The sequence below is a fragment of the Culicoides brevitarsis genome, chromosome 1 (assembly GCF_036172545.1).
Source record: "Culicoides brevitarsis isolate CSIRO-B50_1 chromosome 1, AGI_CSIRO_Cbre_v1, whole genome shotgun sequence".
NCBI lineage: Eukaryota > Metazoa > Arthropoda > Insecta > Diptera > Ceratopogonidae > Culicoides > Culicoides brevitarsis.
The window spans coordinates 22,615,565-22,632,072 of record NC_087085.1 but is presented as its reverse complement, the minus strand read 5'-3'; the positions used below and the strand labels follow the sequence as shown (position 1 = coordinate 22,632,072).

The 16,508-nt window shown below is 33.6% G+C and overlaps 4 protein-coding genes across 7 annotated transcripts; 3 read left to right on the top strand and 1 right to left on the bottom strand.

Moving 5' to 3' along the window:
* Positions 1-169: 169 nt before the first annotated feature.
* LOC134834653 (symplekin) lies at positions 170-4,294 on the top strand. The gene is made up of 13 exons (XM_063849395.1): positions 170-471; positions 527-725; positions 791-990; positions 1,056-1,303; positions 1,363-1,882; positions 1,943-2,241; positions 2,306-2,488; positions 2,557-2,886; positions 2,956-3,147; positions 3,206-3,406; positions 3,474-3,613; positions 3,717-3,839; positions 3,905-4,294. The coding sequence occupies exons 1-13, from the start codon at positions 185-187 to the stop codon at positions 4,199-4,201; spliced, it is 3,219 nt and encodes a 1,072-aa protein (XP_063705465.1). The 5' UTR covers positions 170-184; the 3' UTR covers positions 4,202-4,294.
* Positions 4,295-4,388: 94 nt separating this feature from the next.
* On the top strand, positions 4,389-6,747 carry LOC134829241 (interferon regulatory factor 2-binding protein 2). Its single transcript, XM_063842246.1, has 4 exons — positions 4,389-5,432; positions 5,503-5,715; positions 5,774-6,057; positions 6,123-6,747. Exons 1-4 carry the CDS (start codon positions 4,892-4,894, stop codon positions 6,264-6,266), a joined length of 1,182 nt encoding a protein of 393 aa, XP_063698316.1. The 5' UTR covers positions 4,389-4,891; the 3' UTR covers positions 6,267-6,747.
* Positions 6,748-6,899: 152 nt separating this feature from the next.
* LOC134829272 (apoptosis-stimulating of p53 protein 1) lies at positions 6,900-10,629 on the bottom strand. Of its 3 annotated transcripts, none has more exons than XM_063842310.1 (13): positions 10,548-10,629; positions 10,105-10,149; positions 9,960-10,037; positions 9,744-9,900; positions 9,641-9,673; positions 9,378-9,574; positions 7,965-9,318; positions 7,847-7,908; positions 7,692-7,774; positions 7,468-7,628; positions 7,353-7,409; positions 7,085-7,287; positions 6,900-7,023 (listed from the first exon to the last, which is right to left on the bottom strand). In XM_063842310.1, exons 2-13 carry the CDS (start codon positions 10,132-10,134, stop codon positions 6,988-6,990), a joined length of 2,451 nt encoding a protein of 816 aa, XP_063698380.1. In that variant the 5' UTR covers positions 10,135-10,149; positions 10,548-10,629; the 3' UTR covers positions 6,900-6,987. The 3 variants fall into 3 exon arrangements, with proteins under 3 accessions (XP_063698380.1, XP_063698364.1, XP_063698372.1); XM_063842294.1 differs by having other exon boundaries at positions 10,470-10,611; XM_063842302.1 differs by having other exon boundaries at positions 10,354-10,601.
* A 539-nt stretch (positions 10,630-11,168) lies between these two features.
* On the top strand, positions 11,169-15,644 carry LOC134835152 (nuclear factor related to kappa-B-binding protein). Of its 2 annotated transcripts, none has more exons than XM_063850033.1 (9): positions 11,169-11,932; positions 11,989-12,105; positions 12,164-12,482; positions 12,547-14,330; positions 14,404-14,815; positions 14,881-15,052; positions 15,117-15,279; positions 15,340-15,463; positions 15,517-15,644. In XM_063850033.1, the coding sequence occupies exons 1-9, from the start codon at positions 11,297-11,299 to the stop codon at positions 15,594-15,596; spliced, it is 3,807 nt and encodes a 1,268-aa protein (XP_063706103.1). In that variant the 5' UTR covers positions 11,169-11,296; the 3' UTR covers positions 15,597-15,644. The 2 variants fall into 2 exon arrangements, with proteins under 2 accessions (XP_063706103.1, XP_063706095.1); XM_063850025.1 differs by having other exon boundaries at positions 14,872-15,052.
* The last annotated feature ends 864 nt before the right edge of the window (positions 15,645-16,508 follow it).

Here is a 16,508-nt window from a genome sequence, read left to right as displayed (position 1 = left end):
AAAGAACTCGACTTGTACAAGAAACTTGAAACTCGGATAGAAAATTGGTCCCATATTAACTCGACTTGTACAAGAAACTTGAATTGAATTATAAATAAATACTTGTTAGCCGACTTTCAAATACATTTATATTAAAGTGGTTTTAGTGTATTCCTTCATTCCACTTGAGTTTTTTTGAGATAAAATGGATCCTTTGAACCCGAGAAATAAATTTATCAATGAAGAGACTGCTTATTTGTTCTCAAATGAGAAAATTACGATTACTCGAAACAAAGTAATAGAGTGCCTGAATAATGTTGGTCTTGCTGAGAGCCAAGCAGAAAAATGTGAAAACATATTAAAGATTCAAGAGCTTTTGATATTTCAAGAAATAGATTTGTTGGAAGAGTTCATTGATGATATTCTGGCGTTGGCGCATGATACCGGTGCAGAAGTCCGTAAAAGTATCGCTGCATTCATAGAAAAGTTATGGTAAATAGATACAAACATTAAAAAATAAGTAAAGCTAATTTCGGCGGTTTTCTAGTCAAAAGGATATAACCTATTTGCCAAAAGCGGTGACTGTCCTCTCGACGCTTTTGAGAGATGAGTCTCCACAGGTAGTGAAACGTGTAATTCAAGGATGCTCTTTCGTCTACAAGAACACTCTCAAATACTTATGTGACCCTACTACCGACATAACAGATGACTTGGAACAGAGTTGGTCGAAACTTTGTATGATAAAGGTAAATTAATGAATTAAATTTGTAAATATCAACAGACAATGAAATTTTACTCTTGGAAATTACAGAGCCAAATATTAGACATGATTGACTTTGAAAATGATGGAATTCGAACGAATGCTATTAAGTTTTTGGAAGGCGTAGTCATTTGGCAGACGAGCCCTGGCGATGAAGATGATGACGAAAAGAAAAAAGGTGATTTTTCATTAAACAGCATTCCAATCACATTGAAACTGCTAAAACGAAGAAAATTGGAAGATGAGGCTATGTGAGTATTGGCTTTTCGCGAAGAAACAACTTCAAATATAATGTACTGTTTTTTTTTAATTTTAGGAATATATTTGATTTGCTCCTGAAATTCCATGGAGCTTCCCATATCTCCTCAGTGAATTTAATTGCGTGTACAGGAACGCTGTGTAACATAGCAAAGGTAAGGCCAGCCTTGTTTACACCGGTTGTTGAAGCACTAAAGACTTTACATGCTAATTTACCGCCAACACTCACCAATTCTCAAGTCAGTACTGTTAGGAAACACTTGAAAATGCAATTTCTGAATCTGGTGAAACAACCAATGGATCAAAGTAAGTGTCATAAGTTTTTACTTTTTGACATGGTAATTCGTTATTTGGCTTTTTTGTAGCTACTCAATCGGAAATCATTGTGATTTTAAAAGATCTTGGATGCAACGACTCCGAACTCAAAAGATGCCTTCCAAGTAGATCCAAACGTCCGTTAGTCGTAGAGGATATGCCAAGTAAACGTCAGCGCACATTAAAGCAAACCCCCCAATCTATGGAGTCTAACGAAGAAGCTTTTATAAAAGCGACTGCAGCAAATGAAGCGTTTTTGCTCAGCAAGTTGGAAAGTGTGGAAAAGGTTATTGAGTTAGTGATTGCGGCAATGGAGCATTTACCTCAAGAAATGCCTTCAAATTTCTTAGTAGATTACACACCGATAGGAGAAATGACTGTGTCCGATCAAATAAAGAAGACCTGTAATTTAATAGCTAAACAAATGACTACAGCTAAAATTGGACCGGGGGCAACATATCTCACAGTATCACCACCTTCTCCAATCATTGAAGATCCAATAACAAAAGCTGATACAAAAACAGACGATTCAGCACGGCAGTTAAAAGAAACGCTCGAAAGAATGAAAGGGTATGTTTAGGTCATAATTAATAATATCCAGTTAATCTTTATTTTAATTGTATATTTTAGGCGAGAACAAATTCTTAAGAAAAAAATTAAGGTACCAGAAAAAACGCTGCAAGACATAACCAAACCATTAAGCACCGAAGCAAAAGAATCTTTGCTAAACCAGACGGTTTTACGAATTCTAAAATATAATCCAGATACGAAAAAAAATTCTCTAATGCAAACCAAAATATTAGCTGTTATCGCATCTACATTTGGATCAAATGTAAAAAAAATCATACTTGATTTCATTATTGAAGATTTTAAATCGCGAAATCTAATTGCCTTGGATTGGTTATACAGTGAGTATTGTTTGCTTTCAGGTAAGTTTTTACTCCACAACTCACTTGCGGCCGCTAACATTTATGTATTATTAAAATTTTTCAGGATTTATTAGATCTCCATATACAAAAACAGACCAAACAAAGCCTGATTCGAGCTATAATCAGTTACTTATTGATATTTTATCATCAATATTAAGCCATGACAATTTGAAGGAAAAACAAAAATTTGTGCAAACTATATTTTTGGACGCACCGCTTATTACACAAGATGCGCTTAAAATTCTTGGTAAGTATTTCCAACCTCATTTTATTTAAATGAACATTTCTAATTCATCAATATATTGAAACATGCAGAACAAATGTGCGAATTGGAAGATATGACCGAATGTGGCTTAAACATTATGACGGACCTTATCTTTCAAACTCCATCAAAGAACGTATTAACACTTTTGTTAACATTGTCAATGAGTCGAAATAACGCAACAAGGTCAGTTGCTGTAGAAAAAATAATAATGGTTTACGACAAAGTGAATGGATTTAAGGAGCATATAGAGCAAAAGAGTATTGAGCAAATGAACATGGTTAATGAAAGTAGTCCTCCTTCTTGCCTTGGAGAAGTGTGGACCGAAAATGAGGTCAAAATTTGTTTAGCATTGATGTTGGAACTTCTTCCACATAGACATGGTAACTTTTCGATATTTTTCTTTAATTTTTATTAAATGATAATTAAAACACCCATTTTTTTTTTATCAGATCTTATTGAAAAATTGGCAGAGCTTTACATAAAAGTGAATGCAGATATTAAACGTACAATTTTACGAGTTATAGAAAGCCCCATTAAGAAAATGGGACCACACAGTCAGTCTTTGATTAGTTTGATTGAGACCTGCAAGCCTGGCAGTGAAACTTTAATCATCAGAATTGTTTACCTTTTAACAGAATTAGGTATGACTGAGATTGTGAAAAACAAAATGAGCCGTAAAATAATAATGAATATTTACAGGTCCCCTTGGACAGGATTTAATAGAAAAAATTCGAAATTTGAACAGAAACAAAGCTGTATCGGATGTGCGTCTATTAATACCAATCATCAATTCGTTATCTAAACAAGAAGTGCTCAACATATTACCTTCCATACTTAAACTAAATCCTGTGGTTATAAAAGAAGTTTTTGGACGGTTGCTTTCTGTCTCTTCTAGTCCTTGTAAGTAGATTTCATAAAATACCATTATGATGATTCAGTAATTTTTTCTTATTTTAATAATTTATAGTACCACCTGTGGAATTACTAATAGCGCTTCATACGATCGATCTAACTCAAATTGATCTTAAATTTGTTGTAAAAGCATCATCATTATGCTTGTCTGAAAGTGAAGTTTACACACATGATGTTTTAGCTGTTGTTCTACAAGTAAGTACTGAGAAACAGAAATCTTAAGCGAACCATTTAAAATTAGGTCAACTTAGATTAACTCACGAATCAGATGAATAATTTTTTTTTTATTTTTGAATAGCAATTGAGTGAAATGCTACCGTTACCCACGTTATTTATGAGAACCGTTATCCAATCTCTGTCATTGCATCCTCGTTTGTCAGGATTTGTAATAAATATGCTTCAGAGATTAGTTATAAAGCAGGTGAATGAAAACAAAACAAAAGTATGTCGAAAAAATCAATCTTAACAACGTAATTTTTCTTTTAGATATGGAAGCAGCAAAAAGTTGTGTGGGATGGTTTTATTAAATGCTGCCAAAGATTGGTTCCAGCAAGTTTAGGAGTAATGATCCAATTGCCAGCACCTCAACTAGATGAAGCGCTTAAACTTTGCCCAGAGCTCCGAGCGCCTCTACTAGAATATGCAAAGAGTATTACTGAAAATCAAATTGGAAACGTCTCAGAGCCAATCATGAATATTTTGAAAGGCAAAAGTTGTGATAACGCCGATGATACTAATTCAGACATGTTGCAAAGCGAACCAGATCCACCAGGAATGGAGTAATTTTGACTAAATTAATAAATAGTTCTCACAACAATTAAATTTATGTGAAAAAAGGAAGGAATAAATAATTGACAGTTTTAAGATTCAAACGAATCAGTATGTTATCATTTTTTTTCGTCTCACGCTATGAATTTGCGGACGCGAAATATTCTATCACTTTCAATCTTCTCACAATATTTGGTATCTTGTTTACCAAAACTGAAGAAAAAAAATAAAAATAGTTTTTGAGCACCAAGTGCTTGATATAAAATACAGAAAAATCGCGATATTTATTTGCTAGATGTGAAATAAAGTTTTGATATTCCAGTTCCGAAGTATAAATTCGTATATGCACAGAAATTTGTCGAAAAAAACTGGACGCGCATCGCCATTATTAATTAGAGAGAAAGCGTTGTTAAAATTTCAATTGTTGTGTATTATTTGTGTTTATTCTTAATTTAGAGAGCAAATCAGTTGATAAGTTACATAATGAACCAGCATAAATTATTCAAATTCGAATAGAAGCATTGATTGCACGTTTGGTCTCAAGTAACCTTACCTCTTCTCATTATATTCAATCATTCACACAAAACGTGTGTAGAAAGAAAAATTGATATAATGTAACTTGTATAAACATTAATGTGAAATATTTACAAAAAAAAATCATTTATTTATAAAATTTATACCACAAACATTTTATGGATAAAAAAAATGTCTGAAAAGATAATGCGTTTAAATTGTTACTTGTGCGATTTGCCGCGAATGCCCTGGGCGATGATACACGAATTCTCCGAGCCAGTGTGTCGAGGTTGTGTAAATTACGAGGGTGCGGATAGGATTGAGTCGGTGCTAGGCAGAACACGGCAAATGAAATGCTTGCATTTGGGAAGTGCCACCAAAAGGAGTCATGAAAACGGAGATGTAGCACAAAGAAACATCGCACAAACTCATCACCACTACTCTCTTCAAAGACAACCACCGATACAGGGAAGCTCACATCACATTCCGCATTCAGCGCGCAGTAATCCACCTACATTACCAAATTTAAAACGACCGGCTCCTGAAGACGAAACTGAAATACCTCAAATTACAACAAAAAGGGAGTCCGATGAGCCTGTTCCTTCTGCTAGGCCTCCTCTTACACGAGGAGAATCTTTGCCTACTGCTCCCTTTGTCCAAGAACGTACCAATTTCAAAGAAAAACACCGCGTACGTGCGCCATCGTTTGATACAGCAACATTCAAACCAGGAGGTAAATATCTATTTCAGTGGATTTACATACATATGTACCAACAATAATGATGTTGATTTATATTTTTTAGTATATCCTCCGAATGTACCATTGCTACAAGTCTCTATTGGTGCGGAAACACCACCTACGGCACCAGCTGTTCCGTTACAAAGTCCCATGGCTAATTTAATGTCAATCACCGAAACTTTGCCGTCTGGAAGTCCTAGGAATGGCACGAGTCCTCCATGTCCGCCACCACCGAGATCCGCATCAAGAAGTAGCCAACATTCGCCAAATAGCTCTGGTATGTCGCATTACCTCTGCCCATACAAGAATTTCAATAATAATATTTGTTACTACAGGATCATCAAATGGTCGAAGATCATCCGGGTCACGTCACGTTTCTTCTACGACATCAACTGAGGCACAATCGAACGCGCTTATTAATCCAGTGAGCGCTAGTCCCGTCGCAAATCAAGATGGGACTGTACCAACAGTTGCACCAAATGCAAGTGGAAGTTCAAACTCCATGCTAAAATGTACTTTGTGTCAGGAAAGACTGGAAGACACGCATTTTGTTCAGTGTCCGTCAGTGAATCATCACAAATTTTGCTTTCCTTGTAGTCGTGAAAGTATAAAACGACAGGTACCTCTTTATTATTGAATTTTATATTTATTTTAGCAAAAAATAAATAAAACTCTCTTTTACAGGGATCTGGTGCTGAGGTGTATTGCCCAAGTGGAGAAAAGTGTCCACTGGCCAACTCAACCATACCATGGGCTTTTATGCAGAATGAAATATTAACTATTTTGGGCGAAAATGAATTGAAAGTAAAGAAAGAAAGTGAAGCATAAGAAATAAGGTACTTGTCTAATCATTAAGTATGAATACAGTTGTTAAAATATTATTAAATAATTAAATATCATTGAATGATTAATAAAATCAATTAATACATAAATAAATATGTAGTCTTGCATGACCGAAAAGGCAATCTATAGCTTTGCTTTTAAAAGATAATCATAGTAATCATAAAATTATATAATAATAATGAATTAAGTGGATGTACAATGTACTTATCTCATTTCGTAGGCCGATTTGTTAAAAAATATTTTTTCAAGAATATTTCAAAATGCATATGGAAACTAAAGGAATATATGTTTTTCTCGATAATTTGGCCAGTAGAGAAATTATAATAAATATATTAACATCTAAATTTGAAATTTATTATATATTATCACATAAAAACACACAATATTGTTAGTGAGTAAATAATATTACTATTTATAAACATGTATGTATGAAATTATCAACTGGAATAATTTTATTAGAGTGTTTATTAGTGTCGACTCTCAAGATCCAGAATTAAACATTCAAACGAAATAAAAAATAAGTATTAAAAACTTAAGTTTTGTAGTTTTTTTCATCATTTCTTTAATTTTCTCATTTCATAATATATGTATTTATGAAATATGTAATTAAAAAAAAGTCGTTTTTATTATAATTAAGCTCGTTTTATTTCAAATTACGTGTCAAATTGTTTTTAAACACTATTTTTTATATTTTTTAAAATCCTTCTCACTCTATTTCCTGAACCTTTATTCTAGGGTATAACTGAAAGTAAAAAAAATAATAAAAAAATTGTATACGATACGTAGTAACATTTTTTACTTACTCCCAATAAATTTCTCGGAACATAACCTTCTTTCCCAAAGGAATCTTTTGCCCACCACCATTCTCTTTCAGCTTCATCGCCTTTGCGCAAAATTGTTAACTTGTCATTAATGGAAAAACTAAGTTCATCCATATTTATGGCATCAAATGAAAACACAGCATAAACTTCTCCATTATTCATTATTCCCAGTTTTTCTTGAACGCCTTTCATGAAAAGTATTTTAAATGAACAAAATATTTGAAATTAGCAACAGTAAAATAAAACTTACTGTATAAGTATTCTGAACATCCATCAAACCCTTCTTCATCTTCTTCACATTTTTCAGCTGAAATGAGCATGAATCAAGTTCTAGAACAATGACAGAAAGAATTGAAGTTTTTTACCTGGTGTTTCATGATCCGATAAAGTCGAGGCAAAGAGACATGCACCCGACTCTACCAAAAACTTAACCATAGGTAAATTATTGCAACTTGCTGCGCAGTGTAAAGGAGTCCAACCATCCGAATCTTGTGCATTAACATCACAACCGAATTTTACCAAGAATCTGCAATAATTGACCAAATTCATTTAGAAAAAGCAATTCAAATTTTAAACTGAGCTTATTTACTTCACAATTTCAAAGTGGCCTGCACAGATTGCATTATGCAAAGCGGTGATACCCTCATCATTAGCTGCACTTGGATTAGGCACCTAATATGTTTTGAAAATATTCCATTAAGTATTTCAAGAAGGTTTAATTATTTGAATTATTTATTGGATTACCTGAACCGCTGTTTTCTTTATTAATTCTAGCTCACCCTCCAAGCTGGCATCAAGAAGCAAAGCTGAAAGGAAAAAACCAATAAACATCAGTGTATTTTAATTGTTGAAAACTAATTACCCAATGGATCAAAACTGACTCGACGTGCAAGTTTAATTTTCAAATTATCATTTGCAAGCGTCCGTTTTCGTCGGAAACCTTCAGGTTTTTCTACAAAATCCTCTGTTACAATTTTATCTGGCTCATCAGTTGTAGCGGGAGTAATAGATGGATTATCAAATGCAAATGAACTATCATTAGATGGTTTCTGAACATCGAATTGCTGGAACGCTGGTTGAGACTGCTTAACGATTGTAGATTTTAGTTTGGGCTGTTCTGTTACTGGCTGTTTTTTGATAGTTAACGGTTTTGCTTTGATAGGATTATTATCAGTATGAAGTGTGTTCGAGGTATTAACACTTTCACTGGGTTCTTGTTTACTGTCATCAGTACTACTAGGCAAATTACCTTTGATAGGCTTTGGAGGCAATGCAGGTCGTGGTTTTTCCATATGTGAAAGTTGAGAAATTAAGGTTACACTTGGCGACACTACGTGAACCTTTGGACCATTTCCAGCAATGTGCGTAGAAGTTGTAAAGGAAGATGGAGCAACACTGCTGATCGGTTTTCTAGGAGGTGTCAACAAATTACCAGATGGAATGACATGAGTGTTTCTAAGTTTGAATTTCAAAGAAGTTTCAGGGGCACTATTTTCCATGTTGTGATTTTCTTGAGATTTTAATTTTGATTCGTCCTGGTCTGATGTATTTTCAACCTTCGGAGGGGATGAATACGTGGAAATTTCGATTTTATTTGGGTTTGAATTCTGTAAATCATCGTTCACCAACATTTCATTATTGTTATTTGATCTATTGCCTTGTTGTTGTTGTTGAATAACTTGGTTAGAAGTGTCGTTCGAAATTCCAACTCTGCCGTTATAGCTTGAAATATCCTTTTTCGATTCGAGTTTCAAGATGTCGTTTGTGTCTTTACGATCCATCGCATGATGTGACACTGGTATGACAAAAGGCTTTTTATTAACAACGAAGGAGTTGTCATCAACATCAACGTTCATTTTTTTCATATTCACCATGTTCATTATATCTTGATTTTGTGACATTTTAGAAGGGTTATGATTGTATGGCTCCACCGCAACCACGTTACCTCTTTTCTGAGTAAATACGTGTTTCGAGTTGTTGTTCGATCTGTTTTGGATTTGGAACCCTTGATTGTTATTATAAAATAATAATGTGTTGTCGTTTTGGTCATTGGACATTCGTTGCAGCATTAAATTTGATGATTTTCTCCGATTTAATCGTTCTTGCAACTCCAAAATCCTCTGATCCACGGAATGAAGCTCTGCTTGCCGTTGCTGTAAAGCTTCCCGCTGCAAATGTAATTTAGCGTCTTGCTGCAAAGACAGTTGATTGCGGTACTGCAATAAAAAATGGGAGTTTTATATCGTTTTTTAAAACAGTGAAGTTAAATTGGTACCATTAACTCTCTACGAAGATTTTCTAGTTCCTTGCTTGTTGCCATTGTATTTCCTGGCTGTATAAGAGCTAAAGGACCTCTTCTGTCGCGTCGTAATTCCTCGAGTTGTCTCGTTAGAACATCAACTTTTGCCACGGCCAAACTTAATTCCTTTTCTTTTTCACTAAATAATGCTCTTATAGAATCCAAATCATTACCTTTTGTAACATTAGAACACCAATTAATATTATTTTTCAAACAAAATCTGTATGAGTTAATCTTACTCAGTGTAACATTGTAGGTTTTTTGTAAATCCACTGTAAATATGATATTTAATAAAAAATTATTGCGTTGTTCACATTTAAAACAAATTATAATTATGTTTACCTTGTCCACGTAATGCTCGCAGACGCTTGAGTTTAGACTCTTGTGCATCGACTTTTTCTCTTAATCGACGTAACCTTTCAGCCTCTTCTGCTGCTTCCATTCCTTTTGCTTCTTGTAATTTTAGGAATCGTAAACGCTGTTCCTTTGCTACTAAGAGCTGAAATTGTTTCTATGTAATATATCTGGAGCACAAGTACCTGGAAATTTTTGTCTTACCTGCTGCTGAGTGTCAATTTGCTGCTGTTGTCTTAAGGCCATAGCTTTTAATTCTTCCGAGGTTGCCCTAATTGGGACCTGCAATGAAAAAAAAATATTTACATAAGGAATGTCTGACATTTCAATGCTTTCAAATTTGGCTTACTACTTCTTCTAAATAGTTGGGTTGCTTCATAACATGACGAGGAATCTAAAAGATAAAAAAAATCGTATTATTTTTTGTTCACGGCATACGTATCAGTAAATAGTTAAACAATGCACCAAGAGAAAGCAGACATTTCTGTATGATGCTATATGTGAATACAATAATATCATAAATAAATGAAAGTCAAGGGATTTTTAATTTCAGCAAATTTTGAGTATGCTTCAAAAGCACCTACTACAGTTTAAGTACCTAGTCTCAAAGGGCTTTCAATCCCCCAAACAAAAAGATTCACTTGTTCGTATCGAAATTAGGTAAAAAATACAAACATTAAAGATGGGGTGACGTATCATCAATTTTTTTCTTACTTTGAGTCTTCAAAGCGCTATGCTCAATTCTCTATATTATCGTTATTTTTTGCAAATATTAAATCAAGGACGACTAACTTTGGCCTATGTTGATTTTTAAAACCAAGAATTAAACAATACTTAAGCAAAAGTATTCCAACTCTCATTCAACTTTGTAAATATCACTGTTTTTCAAAATGTTGAGTCTCAACGTGAATTGTTTGCGACCGAGGAATTGTTACAATCGGCGAAATACAATAAGTCACTCAGAAAATTTAAGAGAAAATCTAAGTACATAAATATTTACTTACTTAAATTTGTTCACAATACATCAGCATTAAATAAGAACTCATAAGATTTGTTGTTGAAGAGGGTTGTCGATAAAATACCTATATTTATTTGAATTTTTCAGAATTGGTGCTGAATAAGAAGATCGTTTTTCAACGCTAATTTGACATTTAATTTTTCTGCGTACTGTATGTCTGATTTTATCTGTTCGGCAATATCAATCGGAGAACTATGGCAGAGTTTTGAATAAGTTGAAAGAGAACTAAGTAGGAATCAAATTTAAAAAGAAAGTAGCTAAAATTATGTGTTTTATATTCAAAAATAAAATTAAAAGGGCTGTCTTTTTTTTTGAGTAGAAAACAAACCCCCTGACTTATTGTTGAATAAATATTTATATGTATGCAAGGGAAAACAGTTGACGTTAAAGACAGTGTCAATAACAAAAATACAAAAAATTCTGTCGATGCACGACTAATTTTTATTCATTTTTATCAAATTAAACACACGTTACGCAATTTATTCATCGAAATTTGGATAAATCATATCAGGAAACTACTTAAATGTTCTCTGAAAACTCAGGAGTAGATATGGAGACTGTGAAAATCAATTCGCATACGCTTCAATTGCCTGCCGAGCTCTGTAGTAATGAAGCAATTTTTAATCAATTCTTTTCCTTTGAAACCTGGAAAAGCCTCTCTCCCGCTATTCGAGAACATTTGACGAGTAACTTTCTCCCAGACTTTTGCGACGATAATCTTGAGGAAAAGGAAAAGACTATAAACACATTGCTTTCCCGTCAAATAGTAAATTTCAATACGGAGGTTCTTTCAAAATTGCAAAGAAGCTTGGCTAGTGGGCACGGGAGCACGGGAAATAAGAAAAAACACAAGAAGAGATGGCCTAGCAAACGAGATAAAATAAAGAGTTTTGAAGAATGTCAGCGAGTGTGTCGGATGATGAAAAAATTGTCAAAGTCAAGAAGTTCGTGTTTGTTTGAATCCAATAGTAATAAGATTGTATTGAATACATCTGAACATTCTCCTCGATCGGCATTTCAAATATACAGACGATCAATAAAACGGTACTTTAGTGAACTTGAAAATTTATCCATGCTGGATGATGCAGAATTATCTTCAGACGACCTAGAAGACTACCATGTAATAGAAATGGGTTGCAAACGGCGAAAATTGAACATTGTAAGTGTTAAACAAATATTCAAATCACTGTTTTTTATTTTCGTTTTCTATTTCAGAACGACAAAACAGTAAACGACAATGATGTGAATGGAGAAGTTCTTGCTAAATCCGATGATAACTGGTACAAAGAAACACTGTTATCTCATGAAACAGACAAATCAACCATTAAAGAGGTAAGTCGTGAATAAAGAGAAATAATATGATGAAACTTCATAACATTTTACAACATAGGTATACGATTCAATTAATATGAGGGATGTATTTGAAAGAACTCAACTTGATGTCAGAAAACAACGAACTCATATAAAACCATTGATCAAAAAGCCAACAATTAAGCATGGTCGAATAGGTAAACCCAAAGCTAGCCGAAGCGTTATTGAGAGTGACAATCAAATTAAAAAGCAGGATCAAACTTTTGGCGTAATAAATGTAAAATCCGAACCCAAATTTGAAATCAAAACGGAGAAAAATAATCGTGATGAGGATATGACAGGAAATCGCAATTTAAAGCCCTTAAAGCGAGATTTTACTGGTACCATCAAAGATTCAGGTGATACATACGTCACTACTTGTATATGTACCTTACTTACTCCTATTATTTGACTTACATTTAGGAAACTTGCCCGATTTAGATGCAATGGGAATAATACAAATGCCTCTCGATTTTACCGATGTAGATAACATAACTCTGCTGGACGAACTAAATGCGACAAAAATGCCAGAATTGTTACAAGAGACACACGCTTGCTATTTGTCCTTAATACGGGACGTCTTATGTTCTACGCCAGACCACCGAATGTCTCTAGATGAGTTAAAGAGAAAAATTAACTTTTGGCTGCTCAATCCCATTACACCCTTGAATGATTGGTATCATCAATCAGATAATTGGTTCGGATTACTACCATCCGCCGTGCATTTTCTGACTGGCGAATTCACGGATCAACCAGAAGATTTCGTACCTTACTTAGAGTACAAAGCACATTTAAACATATACCAATGGATAGGAGCTGGCCGTGATGCTGACAATAACTTGGTACCATTATGTAAATACTGGTTAAGCCGTCGTAACGACATGGGAACCAACAAACGACTTTCATCTTTGCCAAGCTTTGAGCTTGATGAATCATTCAGCATGAGTAATACAACTGATGATTTATTTGATGGATCAATATCGCCGCCTCCTGTGCGATTTCCCACCGATTGGATTGTTAGAAAAGCAACACCTGCGGAAATCGAAGATTTTCGTGAACAAGAAAGACGCCGGTATGAAAACCCTCATATGCCATTTACTTTTTACCAACATGGTTATGAAAGTGTTGTCGGTCCTATAAAAGGAATTTATACCCAACAGTCGGTAGGGATAACGAAAGCTAGAGAACATAACATGCTTGTGCAAAACAGACCCAACTTTGTGACTATTTTAACGCTTGTCAGAGATGCTGTTGCTCGATTGCCCAATGGGGAAGGCTCTAGATCTGACATATGTGAATTGCTGAAGTCATCGCAGTACATTAGTCCAACTGCAGGCGATCAAGTGTTACAAACCATAGTAAGTGGAGCACTAGACCGTATGCATACCGAGCCGGACCCATGTGTAAAATATGACCCCAAACGGAAATTTTGGATTTATTTACATCGAAATAGATCTGAATCGGATTTCGAAAAAATGCATCTACAGCAGCAACAGTGCATAGCAAGACCGAAGAAAATTGTTTGCAAAAAGACAAAGCCAAAACCTGAGAAAGTTGTTATTACCAAAGCACTACCTGTGATGTCGCTGCAAACAAATCCGAATACAATTGTGGAAAAGAAACTAGGAGACGCTAAAAACATCATAGCGCCAATGAAGACAGCAATTCGTAAATTTATCCCACAAACTAGCACTAACACATCTCCAAAAGTTGAAGTAAAATCAAATACTATAGTTTCTCCGAGCAAAAATATTAGAAACATAGTCGTTTCCGCACCCACTAGCAAAAATAACTCACAAAACTTCGTAACTGCAAAAATTGGAACACAGAAACTACAAACAATACAATATTCACCGACGCCTGGATTTGTAAAAGTATCGGCAAACTCTCAGGTTAATTCAATTAAAATCAAGACAAACCAAAATAATGTCACGTCAGATAATAACAAAATTGTTTTTCAAAACAATCAGTTATCAGAACTCGGAAAAATTGGAATTATGCCTCAGAAAGTCATACAAGTCTCGCCGAACAGATTTCAAACTAACAATAAAGGCAATGTTTTGACATTAAACAAAATTCCTGTATCGTTGGCTAATTATACTGGTAATTTAAATAAGAAAGTAATTCAAGTAAAACCCATGAGTGGGTCTATATCTAATTTAACAACGGCTGAAGGATTGCCAGCACTCCGAAGGGCCAATATTCAGGTATGTTACAATATGTTCTTACAATACGTTTTATGCAAAACATATGCATATTTTTCCACTTTTTTAAAAATAGATTAAAGCTCCCACTACAATTTCCAATGCGGTTGCAACAAGTAAAATAGTAAGCCCATCCGTTCGATCCACATCTATGTTGACTGTAAAAAATATCAAACCATTACCAACAATTAGTATGACTTCAATAAAAGAGGACTTACCAACTGTCAAAGTTCAGTCAATGACGAAAACATCACCTTTGCCAGTATTCATTACTAAAACAAGCGATGGTATGACGATAGTAAATGCGAACCGTCCACTTATTCAAACATCCGCAGCATCACGTCCTGTGATATCTAAACCCAGTCAGTCTGACACAAAGCCAAAGTTTGGTATAATATCACCAAATCGATCACTCTTATTGACAGACAAAACACAAAAAACTGGTAATCCAGTTACTCAGATTGTCCGTGTAACAAATCCTAATTCTGGTGAGTTAACTACATTTCAGTTTTGACAGACATTTGAAAGAAATTTAAATTTTTAGTCGGCCAAGTGAAAACAATAAGTGGTCCTTTGTCTGGTATCAAGGTTCAACAAATCCCTGCTAGTAGCCCTATTCAAAAAGATTCTAACGTGAAAAATGTTACACAGTTGGTTAATGCAAAAATCATAAATGTTCAACCTCAAAATGCCGATAATAAATTGAAGACTATCTCGGGAATTCGGTAAATTAAATTTGCATTCAAATAACGACAGTTTAAATTTTTAGAGATATATATTTATTTTCAGTATGATCAAAACATCAGATCTGAATATTGCAAGCATAAATGGAAAACAAGTTATCATCGCTACAAAATCCTTGATAGGCAATCAAAACCCACAAAATGTAGTTTTTCAAGCATCGAACTGTTCAAAAATATCAAATAATAAACAAACAATAACTCTTTCAAAGGTAGAGTTTTTTTTCTTTTTTTTTTTTACTAGAAATGTTAATTTGTAATTTGTGTTACAGAATAATTTATCAGGCCAGCCAACTGTTGGACCGCCTATTATACTGCCAAAACTCCAAGGAGGGAGCCCAATAAATGTTAAAACAATGCAAGGTATAAAAATAATACCATTTACACCAACTGGAGGTATGTTTTACGATTTTTGTTGAAGAAATATTATTAATAAAAACTTTTTACAGTATCTCAACTAGGTACTACTGCTAAGTTTATTCAAGCAAGCTCAATAATGAAAAATCCTGAATCAACTAACAATAAATAAATCAATTAAATGTACCAAAAAAAAAATAATAAAAAATGTATATATAATTTTATCAATAATTTTTATTTAGTCGGAATTTGTCAATCTTTTAAAACGTCGATTTCTTCTTCTTCTTCAGAATCATTGTTTTCTTCGCGTTTTTGTGTTAAAGCTCTATCATTCTTCATAATGCTGTTTCGCCTGTGCCTTTCTTTCATTCTACGGTTTTGAAACCAAACTTTTACCTGTAAAAAATGTTTTACTTAACATCATTTTATTAACGATATTTCAATATTTTTTTCTATTTCGCTTTGAAAACTTTGATTGCTTATAAACTTTTTTTCGACCAATTTTTTATTTGAGAATTTCTTAATTTTGAATTATTTATTTACTGATTTTGTTATTTCAATTAATAAATGTTTGATTAGGGTGTTGACTAAACGTGTTGACTTTTTTTATTCTTTTCCAAACAAAAAAAAATATTTTTAAAAAACTAATTTTCCAAAAATGTTGTCGATATTTTTTGTAAAAAATTACTTCTTTATTTTTTCCTTAGAACGGTCATAAATAATTTTTAAAATAGTTTCAAATATCTGACAAAACTTAAAAAATCTAAATGACTGATTTTATGGTATTTCTGTATTCCCCATGGTCATGGAGGAGGAAACTCGAAACAAGATAAGTTTTTTTGGAACACCCTTATCATTTTTAATTTAAAAAAAATCACTCGAATTTTTTCTCAATCAATTTTTAAAAAGCGTAGTTTGAAATCGATTAAATCAAATTTGATTTAGGCCGCTCCAATTTTTTTTCGATGTTTTTGTCCCAAAAGATTTTTTTCAAAATGGGGGTCAAAATAAAATAAAAAATTGAAATACTTTTTCATACAAAATGAAAACATTTTAACAAATTTCGGTTATTAATGAATAGTTT